At 39.1% G+C, this 12,630-nt stretch overlaps 1 protein-coding gene across 2 annotated transcripts in view; it reads left to right on the forward strand.

Annotated features, from left to right (window-relative positions):
- The window catches only part of LOC123872448 (dorsal-ventral patterning protein Sog), a 136,749-nt gene that overhangs the window by 122,136 nt on the left and 1,983 nt on the right, over positions 1-12,630 (forward strand). The window contains exons 4-15 of one of the 2 annotated variants that reach the window (XM_045916725.1): positions 791-865; positions 1,427-1,689; positions 2,151-2,284; positions 4,815-5,088; positions 5,886-6,167; positions 7,430-7,604; positions 8,067-8,233; positions 8,764-8,973; positions 10,012-10,185; positions 10,570-10,690; positions 11,402-11,652; positions 12,099-12,278. In XM_045916725.1, the coding sequence (XP_045772681.1) occupies positions 791-865; positions 1,427-1,689; positions 2,151-2,284; positions 4,815-5,088; positions 5,886-6,167; positions 7,430-7,604; positions 8,067-8,233; positions 8,764-8,973; positions 10,012-10,185; positions 10,570-10,690; positions 11,402-11,652; positions 12,099-12,278 (2,306 nt within the window). The remainder of the gene's footprint in view (positions 1-790; positions 866-1,426; positions 1,690-2,150; positions 2,285-4,814; positions 5,089-5,885; positions 6,168-7,429; positions 7,605-8,066; positions 8,234-8,763; positions 8,974-10,011; positions 10,186-10,569; positions 10,691-11,401; positions 11,653-12,098; positions 12,279-12,630) is intronic. The other variant, XM_045916726.1, reaches the window with a different exon arrangement.

Raw genomic sequence — 12,630 nt, forward strand, 5'->3', positions numbered from 1 at the left:
GCTTAGATCGATTTATTCGACTTAACATCTAATTTATTAGTCCCGGAGCGTTAACAACTAACTATTATCGCGAGATTATGTAAGTTAGACTAGCAGAGATGTATTTATTCCGTTGCATCTGCATTTAGATAGACGTGATTAGATACTTCCAACTCGGATTTTTCACAACAAATAATTAAATATATTAAATGAGCTTAAATTAAAAAAATACCGGCCAAGTGCGAGTCAGACTCGCGCACTGAGGGTTCCGTACTCAGGTATTTTTTCCAACATTTTGCACGATAAATCATAAACTATCATACATAAAAATAAATAAATATCTGTTTTAGAATGTATACGTAAAGCCCTTTCATATGATATCCCACTTGGTATAGTTATCTTACATTGAAAATTGAAACACATTTTAATTTTTTTTAAATGATGTAACCACAAATTCGCGGTTACATGTACTTGTGCTATAAGACCTGCCTAATTACCAAATTTCATGATTCTAGGTCAACGGGAAGTAGCCTATAGGTTTTCTTAACAGACACGAAGACGGACGGACAGACAGACAGACAGACAGACAGACAGATAGATGGACAATAAAGTGAACGAAGAGTAAAAATGATAGCCAATGTTACTCGGAGATGATATAAGGATTCCAACAATACCCCATACAACATACAACTATATGTTTGAACTCTGAACACATTACACTCCTATTTTTAGGCAATCGTGTAAAAATTTACTGAATACCGATCAGATTCATGAATGCATTTCCATAAATGTTTTTTCTTTATTGTTACAGCACCAGATATCGTCCAAGAAGACAGCCCTACCGTTGTCATTACTACTAATGAAGACGAAGAGCTTAGTATGAGACGTAAGTATATATTTTTGTCTATTTCTATCTATACATATAATAAAATTGTAGAAAATACTTTAATATAACTGTCTATTTGTTGCGTCATGTGAAGCACCTTATCTAGCAAGGACTCATCATTTTCCATTATTTATCATTATTTTCCAAAAAGCTGGTATTAATTGATTATTGCTGTATGGATTTATTGCTAAGAGTTATGAATAATTATTATTTCTGAGAGTTCTGCATAACGTTTTCGAAGGTGTGTTAAGTCTACCAATCCGTACTTGGTTAACGTGGTGAACCTCTCATTCTGAGATCAGACTGACCATTTTCAGTAGTGGGCCGGCGATCAGTTTATTTATCAAAATCCATTGATACAAATATGATATTGACTGAGTAAAAGATTATTCGCTGTACTAGGAGTAACCAGTGATAACAGACTAAATTAATCAGGCTTCCGATCCGATAAAACCAATTTTACTATAAAGTTGGAAAATAAATTGGAGATATACCTAATACAAAATACAAATTGAGAAAATTATGAGTTGAGATGATGATATATTAATTTTATATTCACAGATTTTGGAGCTCTATTGACTGGTCGATCACCTTTATGCATAAGGCGAGATGATATGACGGGGGTGCCTGTAGCTTCAGGCGTTGCCACAGCTCGCTTCACGTTTCGGCGCCGCCACTTATTCTGGTCCGTTTTACTTGGCCCGTCCATGATCATTCAACCACGCTCCTTGGCCTTCCTAGACAGAGGTGGACGTATGCTTCTTGAACATCCTCTGAAGAGAGCTCCCGGGATTCACGCCACTTACGAGGAAAAGACCGATAAGGTACTATTGATTAGGCAAGTTTAAACATTTAATGAAGAAAAGGAACTTCTCCAATTACGATGTTTGGAGTAAAATTGATGATGTTTCAGTTTTCATGCTATTGGCCTGTGTTTACAACCACTATTTGAAAGAAACACTAACCTATGAACTAAATTTAATTTTTATGATTATTGGTATTTTCAACTTTATTTTTAGCAAACCTTTGAGCCTTTCGTCAATGAAAGTGTAAAAGTTAGTGATGCTACCAAGTTGTTATAGTTTTAGATTTAAGTATAGTTTGATACTCATTTTGTATGTAATGATGGAGCTGGTATAGATACAGCGTCATTTATAAAATCCCCTTCAAAATTTCAGATTATAAAAAAGGTACCTACCATTGAATTGCAAGTCGTTTGTTGTTGTTTAATTATCTCAATCAAGCTCGCTCTTTTTGTTTGCTCAATGAATTGCTTTGTTTACAGCTGTGTGGCGTCTGGCGTCGAGTTCCCAGAGAGTATAAGCGTTTATTGAGAGAAGGCTCCTTGTATGTGGCGTTAATTTGGGGTGACGAGCGGAACAACTCAATGGATAGTGCACTTAGTGGCAGAATAAACAGGTAAGATCCTAAGACGTGAATAATTCGGGGTTTTTAAATGACTTCTTAAGGCAGCTGTCCGCCGACGATTAGCAAGAAACGAGTTGAACTAAAAACTAGAAAAGAGTTGGCGAGCAACGACAAGCGAGTGTTCCTATAGTTAGGATAGTTTGATCGTTGGGCTATGAGCGTGTGTGCGAGTGTGATGGTTGCCCATCATACTCGCACACACGTATTCGCCCGTCATGCTTTAATTAATCTCTGCGCAAACTGCAGGAGTGTTTCGACCGATAAGAGAGCGAGTTTTCTTTGACAGCTCTAGTCGCTGTGAAAAACTAGTGGCGAGAGTGTCGCCCGGCAGTGTGCACAATCAGCGATTTACTGACGCAGAATCACACATCGATTGCGCGTTGGTTCAGCGAGAAAATAGTCGATAGCTAGTCGCTTACTCATCGGCGGTGGGACAACTGCCTATAGTTAGAATGAGAAAAATTATTAAAAAAAATAAAAAGCATGCGAAAAGAATAAGAAACACCGGTGTTTGTTGCCCCAATCTAATACAAAACAAATCCTATCAACAAACCTAAAACATTCATGACTTTCGAAACACTACAGTAATCTAAACTTTGCCCCAGCGTCAAGCATATCAGCTAAATTACTACAGTAAAAACACCTATACAGTTACTTAGATCACTGTTTACCTACAAAATGACTCTCCGACACTAGCTCCATACAAACGTAATTTATTTCTCATTTGAATATTTACTAAGTCCTTGTAATTTATTCACGTTCTAGAAACTAATACCCATGTCTGTGGTTTACCAGATTTCCGGAAAAATAACTAGTTTTAAAATTACGCGGGTATAAAGATTTGTAGTAAAATTTCGCGACGAACTTTGTAACTGAATATTTTGACGGAAATCTGGAAAACACACAGACATAGATATTAGTTTTTAGAACGTATCTACGACAACTTCATTGAGTTTGGTAGGTAGTCATCTGAGAGCTAAACAACGTTTGTTTGGTGCTCACTACGAATACACCCCTCATCAGCTAAATTACGACAGTACTAACACAAATACAGATTTTATATATGCAGTTACTAAGATTAGTGTCGTACAAAATGTAGTCAAAATGTCGTAGGTATATGTTTAAAAGCGTTCTAAAGGCTCGTTAAATATCTATGCGCGTCATGCGCGTCTGTAACCAACCAAGAAAATAATCGTAAAGTATACTTTATATGAGCACTTTCATAAAGCGTATTGTAACTTTATATGCACTAACGTTTCCGATGCATTACAATCGCATGCATTACTTCTAAATGGCCCATTTGCATCTTAGGTAACCTACACACGCTCCGTCAATTGCTTTTATTTACCGCTACTGCCAATCTTCTCGATTAAAGTATGTACGTAAGATGTTGTTCAGATGGTAACGGGTTTTTAATTAAAATCATAAGAAAAATATGCGTAATAACAATATATTTTCATTATATTTAAACGGAGTCAGAGCAGTAATGACCTAGTACTTAGAATACGGAGAAACTTGATACCTTAATAAGGGCGGTGGAATTCACATAATCCCATAACTGTCAGAGAGCCCTTAGGAAATGAGAAGACGTGCTTTAAAAAAAGGTACAAGTATGAAAGATGCAATTCCAACTTTTATCAAGAACCTTTTTTCACATTCAAACATAATTATTCACAAATAGGTATATATAGGTACTCAACTTCTCCCAAGATTTAAAATGATCTTTGCTTTCGACGAAAAGTATGCTACCCTGAATTGAAACCAGTCACTATACTACCTCGGGGCTCACGACGTCATTCAAGTGAGACTAATGACCAAGATCAATTATTTATGATTCGAAAGATTCTTTAGGTCTACGTGCAATGCCAGACGCATTCATTACTATGCAATAAAGATTGGCCTTGAAATATCGTTCCAAGGATGTTACGAGTAGCCTCATTGTTCGTATTAAATTAGCCGTATGATTAATAACGGAAACTCACCCGACTTGGCTTGATGTAAGAATAGGTGAGGTGATGTATGGAACTGACGCGCCGTGGCGCGGCGTCCGGCGTGGAAATTTACTTGATTGATTCTATAAGTAGATTTTATGTGTACCTACCTGCATAGTTTGTTAAAGATTATATACCTACCATAAGTCAAGTAAACACTGTCGCATAGTTATACAAACATGCATGTAATTGTAGTCACTAAATCAGTGGCGCCAGTAGGTAGGTACTTAAAATACACATTCTAGAAATTCAGTTCGCTTTTCCAGAATTTCCTGAAAACTGTTTTCAAATAATTCAGAAAATCTCGGTTTTTACAAAGGTTACAGTTCAGATTGAAAATATTTATAATATCTTGAAAATTTCCCACTCTGTTGCTATCAATGGGTTTGTTGATTGATAAAATTATTTTGTAGTGTAGATTTTTTATTGTAAGACTACTTCCCTTAATATATTGCTCCTTTTGACTTCATTAAATGCCAACGGCGCGCGTCGAAGTATTTCACATACATATGCATGTATTCAAATTGCAGGTACCCGGCGCTTTCTACGGAAATGTTTACATCTCTTCTCGAACCTGAACATGCCCCTACCGTGATCACAAAAGGTCCGTGCGATGACTACCGTATGCCAGGCCAGGAGGAAGGCTGGTGGGGAGGTACTGCTGTCGTTACTGGTGCAGCTGGAGCAGCCCCTAGCTTACATCTGGCAATAATCTATAACGGAGTCTTCACGCCCGCTTTGCGAGACCAATCTGTTAGAGTCTTGTTGACGCTTCCGGACAGAAATCAGACAATCATTGATGAGGTTAGTAGAATTATATTGTTTTTTACTATATATAGGTTTGTGCTTGACACTAAACAGTAGAAGATGAGCAGCCTGAGGCGGAGCGCGCTCCGACTCAGGTTCACCAAGAATGGTAAATAGGAACTGCCTATTCACCAATCTTTTGAAGGGACCTACCAATATTATAGCTAGCGGGAAATCTGGTGCCCTTCGATTTTCTCGTAGCAGGGCATATTAGAATGATGAAGGTGATGTAATGCAGAAAGTCTAATCGATATCGGTCAAGTAGTTTTTGAGGAAAATGATAATAATAATAAGAACAACAGATAACGGTAACACCAAACACGCATCTATATCACAGAATACTAAATATCCTATACCGTTTCTGTTGACCAACCCAGAACGGTAAATTTCAAAAGTGTGTGAACTTTGCTATTTTGCACCTGGTGACTGTTAGTGGCTGTGCATGATAGATTATGGTCAGTCTGAGAGAAGACCCTTGTTCAGTAGTGAACCGGCGCGGCGCGGCGATGAGTTGATGATGATAATGATGATGATTATGAGCTGGTATTGGCTGGGCGCTGATGATGTCATGATAGTTTGATTATTGTTTTGCAAGATAGATTCTTTCACTATATTTGCCCAGTAAACTTAGTCCAAAAGACAAATAGTTCCATGTAGACTCTTCTCCATAGAATATGTATTCTGAAATCCGAACCGGTGGTAGAGTCACAGACGTAGCATGTAGATATAGCATACACAGACACTAGTTGTCCCATATGAAATAAGTAAATTTTTTATTTTTTATTGTTTAACAGATTCAGAAAATTAACAAACCAAGCTACGAGTTGAATGTTCTGGAAGTGTCAACACCGGTTTCTGCAGCTGAGTTACGTTCATTGTCGAGAGGGCGACTGCTTCTATCTGTGGAAGCGTTGGGAATAGTGGAGAGACGGATTTCTGGAAGCGTCAGGCAAAGAGCTGCATGTGAGGTCTTCCATGCACCGTTGATGGCTGAAAGACCACCTGCGACGCTTGCACCCGAGGGTCTTGCCTTGCTTTATATTGATAAAGATGGATCACTTGTCTATGATATACAGGTAAGTGTTTAAAGATTTGATTGGTGTCATGCCTATCTCTGAAGCAGTAACAAAAGGAACTGTAGGCGCACACCCTGCGGAGTGAACGTTGGAGCCTACATATATTAGAGATACATATAATAGAGTGCTCGTAATAAATTGCTCATAGAAAATTTTATATTTTGAGGCTCTTTGTAATTGGAGCCAGACCCGCACCGGTTAGCATTTATGAATAAAAATCATGCATTAAATATGCATAAAAATATGACCGTACGGTCGCGTATCCGCATATCCGCCACCGGATGACCACCGCATTACGCCGCATTGCCGTGGTCGGCGCCGCTGACTTATATGTTGTTTAAAATGCCTGAAACTCTGTCAAATAAACTTAAATAAATTATTCAGCAAACTTGTTACGAAGTGTACTTCCATTTTATTCAAAACAGTTATTTCGCTTTACCTTGTTATGACCGCTTTAATTTTTAACGCAAAAATTCTCGGCGACGACAGTGCGGCTACGACACGGCTGCGGTATGATTGCGATGCGATTTTTGCGTGAATACAGAAACATTTGATCCGGTGCGCGAGCGGTTGCGGCCAAAACCGGATCGTCTAATTGACGCACTATTGTGTTTGTAATTAAATAAGCAAGTATATGCTTTCATACAGATGTTTTGTGTTGTAATATAATGACTAAGGCATTGAAAATTGTCATAGTTCATTACCCTTCAGTGATTCACAATTGTATAGAGTTTCTATTGACAATCATTCAATAAATAATTACTTACTATCTTTTTTTTGTCGTCGCTACTCCATCATAAATAGAACGATTAAAATTTAACTTCCTTTGTGTTTTAAATGAACCGAAGAAGTAGGTATATAAAGGCTGCAGCAGTAGTTTTTCCTGTTTACTGGTTTTAGGGTTCCGTATTTTCAGGCTGCACTGGTTCCACGAAAGTCCTAATTTTTTTAAATATAGGTCTTAGTTGATTTTCTCTGCCTACGTATTAGTTGATTGGCCAACTCTCTCATTTATTCGTAACGTTGCCATTGCAATACTTCTTGGTTAATCTTGGATATTCTCAAACTGCGAAGTTTGACTTTTAAAGTGAAGTTAGTTTTTGTATAGAAAATCTGCCTTTATTTCTCAGGTTTAAAATATCAGCCCTTAGTCAGGGCTGTTTGTTCAAAGTTCAAAGCTGACTTTTTGAACATTGAGAGCAAGCTTTCCAAAAATTAATTTGTACTGTGTATTGGAAACTCATTCTATTAAAACTTTTTAGATAGAAAATTTGAGCATAACGGATCCTAAGATAACTCTTGTGGAAGAGCAAGGCAAGCGTCATTCGCAAGTTGAAATACTGGATACCAGGATGGGAGTACTGGCTAGACCTAGTGCCCGTATATTCCCTCCACTTTATGAAGACCAACTTGCTGTTCATATTGGATCAGATACAGGTAGGTGTAAGATAAGCTATTCAATACTAGATGATATCCGCGACGCTCGAGTGGATTTAGTTTTTAGAAATCCCATCTCTCTTTTCGATTTTCCGGCTAGAATCCTGGAGACGAACATACTATATGTTCGTCTCCAGGATTCTAGCTATCTTTGTACTAAATTTCATTAAAATTGGTTAAAGGGATGGGCCTCTAAATTTTCCGAGAAAACAAAGAAATTCTTGGATATATCCCCGAAAACAAAAAAATCCAACGGGAATTCTTTGTTTCTCCGGGATATAATTATATTCTAATACACTTTTCGCTGTCACAGAATTTAAACATTCACCAAACAGAAAACCAAATCAAGTATGGCCAGTTGATTTTCCAAATGCCGAACTATCGTAAAAACCCGAACTTGAATCATTTGCCGAATTCCGATAGTGAAGCTGTACCATAACTGTTACCATTTTTTGATTTCAGGTCCTCCTATGTTGAGGGGTCGTTTATTATCAAGGTCCTTACCAGATGCTGCAAGTTCGGGACCAGCATTACTGAGGCGTACAGATGCTCGTATGCCACCTACCATCAACCCGGTTGCTGGGCTCGCCTGGCTAGCAGTTGATTCTTTGTGTGGAATTAATTATGAGGTATCTACTAAATTCTTAATCGCCTGACGTCTATTTGTGTTTAATATTAACCTCCCCTCTATATATCTTCATTCACTCACTCTCACTCTCTTACTGACTTAGTGACTCAGTCTTCACTCACGTCACGTTAAATTCACGTGTACTCGCGCATCTCTGTTAACATCTCTTTCTTATTTTTTGTTTCAACGGAAAAAAATCCCAATATCAAGATGCACATAAAAGTATCACTCATACAATTGTATTCTATTATATGTTACGTTAACATTACACCCGATACTATAAAATCCGTTATTTCATGAGTGAGACAGAAGGTACAAAAAAACGCGACAGTAGCAGACAAAGGAGCGAGAGGAGGAGAGTTACGAGTGTGCCCCAAATGCGTTAACTAGTTTTAGGTCTTCATTTTAGATGCATATGACGTAACGTATCTGTCTACATCTTTTTTTTAATAATATAATATAATTACAATATAATATTCATTGCACATAAATGTCGTGAACGAAATAATTTTATGTTCCAACTTTTTATAGGTGGTTGTAAATGGATATTCTGGTGCGTGGTCCACTTGGCTGGAGAGTCACCCCTTCAGTAGCAGTGGTCCGAGGGTCTTGGCAGGATTAGAGGGTTCGGTTCTGGAGCCTTCTTCAGCGGAGTTAGCAGCCTTGAATGCAGGCTCCGCTTACCTCAACGTCCGCTCCTCTGACAATGACACGGAATTCTTGCGCACGCGGTTGCATCAGGTATGTTTGTTGTTTTACTATTCATACTCCATACTATTACATACCTACTCATAGAAGCTTAGAATAAAAACCCAGCATAGAAGCGTTCTTTTTACGGCCAATTAGAGCCTCTATAGCTCAACCGGTAAAGGAGTGGACTGAAAACCGAAAGGTCAACGGTTCAAACCCCGCCTGTTGCACTATTGTCGTACCTACTCCTAGCACAAGCCTGACGCTTAGTTGGAGAGGAAAGGGGAATATTAGTCATTTAACATGGCTAATATTTTTTATAAAAAAAAAAAAATTTTGACAAAATTCGGTATCGAAATAGCTTGATTTTTTATCCCAGAAAATCAAAGAGTTCCCACGGGATTTTTAGAAAATCTAAATTCACCCGGATGGATTCGTGGGAATCCTCTTGTTATAAATGCAAAAAAGTGGCAGCATACGAGTAGAATCTGTATGGATTTATGAACATAGGTATACCTAGTTTAATAAGACCAACGATAAAATTTAGATAGCAATAAATAATAATTAATCAATAATAGATTATCACTGAAAAGCTGATGTAGAGAAAACATAGACTAAGGTTTTTATCGGTCGATATCCTCAGGACTATGGAAAACCCCAAGGGTGTGATATAATTAATTACTATGTAGGTAAACTCCACAGTGTAAAGTTGCGAGTACTAGCTTGACCTAACTAACTGAAATTAAGTAGGTATTACTTATTACAAACAATAGTAACATTTAAATGTTTTTCATGCGGCCAAGGCTTTGAAAATGAGGTGAGTTTAAAAAGTTTGGAGCTTTTTCTGTTTTTAAAGCATACCCTACAACTAAGACAGATCAAAGTCGGCAGCTCGAATTAATTTTTTTGCATAAATACAGATAAAAGCCTGGGACTTTTTTTGCAATGCTGCGGGTCGTTGGATTTAATTTGTTATCTCTTTGAGCAATAATTTCGATTTAGGTACCTAGTAGGTACCTACCTACTCACATGAGTAGATTTTTATAAGTAAAATCGACAACTTATAATTTTTTAATACTAAATTTTCAGATAAGCGTGCCAGCCTCGTGTCTCCCGGCAGGGTCTTACTCGAATGATGTTGGTTCTAACTATGTACCAACACACATGAATTCGCCGCCACCGGACAATTCTCTTTCCAACACTGCATCGTGTTATTACGCAGGAAAATCGTATGAAGATGGCACGCAATGGATGTCTACTGAGGTGAGGAATTCTTATAGATTAATGATAACTCGGTAAAAATTTCTTCTCGGTAGTTATAAATTGGTGCTTTAATTTGTGGAGATAGAGGTCAATGTTAGGTACACACTGTAGTTTTAGAAATTCGCTTAGATTCACTGCCAGTGTGAATCGACCCTTAGAGTGGAGACCGCTTGCTACAATATAAGTTATAACTATTGTGTGGGCCACCCGCCGACACGAATGGACTAACGATATAAAGAAGATGCCAGAAAACGGCATGATATAAGGAAGACTGAGGGCAAGCTGTGATGACGCTCAATATGGAAGGTCTATGTTAAACAGTGGGTGTCTAGGCACTGATATGATAATTATGATAGGTTTTTAAATGAAAGTGTTGTTTCACAGTCCTGTCACATGTGCGGATGCGTCCACGGGATATTGCGATGCGACGCGGTGCGATGCCCACCTGTTAACTGTGCTGTGCCTACAATCCAACCGCCAGGACAATGCTGCCCTATTTGTACTAGTAAGTTCGTTTTATTATATTTTCATCTGTTATAGTTTTATCAGTTTTATGTACCTACTTACTAACCTAGTGCATTCGATAATGCGGGTCCCGTGTCTTGATACATATTTAAAACGTGAATTTCTTTTTTCTTTTAATGGCACAATAATTTCTTGGCTTTGGCTCTAAACGTGCACCCAACTCGATTGCTAGAGCGGAGATGGGTGGAAATGTGATTTTATTGATAAATGACGTGAAAATACGTCTAGTTTTACGTATCTACGCGCCGCGCCGGCCACACAGGCCGCGTTTGCGTCGCGTAAGCGTAGACGTAGGGCGTAGCATTGCGTTGTAATGTATGGAACTGTATGAGTCATTGCATACCGCTTGAGTGGCGCGAACGTTCGCGTAGATGTAATGCGTGCAGTTATGTCTACTAATTCACGCGCGTAGTGACGCGCATTCATCGGCTTTAATTAGTCTGCTAAATACATTACCCATCTCCGTTCTGGAACACCAGGCCTTAGGTGCCTTTCCACCAGAGATTTCTACTGCTGATTTGAATGTATTCATGTATGTCAAACCCTGATAGGATCACTTAATTTCCATACTTACATTTTGACATAGGTAAATGAGGGATGCGAGCTAATGACACGAGCTAGGAATGCGGGATTGGTGTAGCTATTGGAAGTATGGGAGAGTTGTTTTAAATTCCACTTGTTTCAATTACAGATTCGTCCACAGCGGTCTGGAACGAGTCTCACGGCTGCCATCTTGCGGGACAATATCATGCGCCAGGTTCTTCCTGGCACCCATACCTGGTGCCGGGCGGGTACGACACGTGTGCGATATGCACGTGCGAGTTCTCCACGCGCCAGGTGCGGTGCCCACGGGTGAGGTGCCCGCCGCTCAGGTGTGCCGAGAAGGACGCCTACAGACCAGACAAGAAGGCCTGCTGCAGAGTTTGCCCAGAGGTAACCAAGGTGATTTGAAATCCCTAAGCATTTGAAAAGAAGAAGCTGTGACAGCAGTGGGTAGGATGTCCGCCTCCTAATCGGAGGTCGGGGTACGCACTTTCAACTTTTTGGAGTTATGCTTGCTTTAATGGTCAAGGAAAACATTGTGAGGAAATCTGGATGCCTCCAGAGTTCTCCATAACGTACTCAAAGGATGTGAAGCCTACCAATCCGCACTTGGCCAACGTGGTAGACTATGACCAAAACCCTTCTCACTCTGAAATGATGAAGCATTTTAGACAAATAAAATACCACTTGCGTTAACGGCGAAGGAAAACATCGTGAGAAAACCTGCCTACCTGAAATTACCTTCTCCATAATGTTATCAAAGGTGTTTGAAGTTTGCCAAGTATTATTAAGTACCTAGAAAAAACTAAAATTCATTTAAATATTATTTCGTAATGCCTTCCTAGGTGAAAACAAAAAAGACGGAAGAAGAGACGCCAAAGGACCAAGGAGCGCCACGTACGGCTGAAGAGATTCTCGCCGAAGGAGGCTGTATATTCCCAAATGGTCCTCTACCCAATGGCAAGGAAGTGCACCCGTCGATACATTCGCACGGGGAACAGAGATGCGTCACGTGCAGGTGCAAGGTAAGCTGTGTCAATTTACTGCTTAAAGTTTAGTTTACACAAGAGCTTTAAGAGCGAGGTCCAGTCGACTATCAGAATTAAAATAGGATAAGATGTACCTATGTATTGGTACTCTCAATCTCCCTAAGTTTTCAGTTCTTTTCCAACAAATACTACTTATCCTAGTTTACAAGACTTTATACCTAGTCCATAAGGAGTGTGAGTTCGTCGCGAATTGTTTCGCAAGAATTTATATGCGCGTTGGCGGGTACTGGGCGCCAATAGTCTAAACTCTAAAGCATCGCGCGAATTTATATTACGCGCGCAAATCGTCAGAAGTAGCCAGACTCTCGACTCGCGCGTATATTGCGCG

Source organism: Maniola jurtina, chromosome 15, assembly GCF_905333055.1.
Source record: "Maniola jurtina chromosome 15, ilManJurt1.1, whole genome shotgun sequence".
NCBI classification, from domain to species: Eukaryota; Metazoa; Arthropoda; class Insecta; order Lepidoptera; family Nymphalidae; genus Maniola; species Maniola jurtina.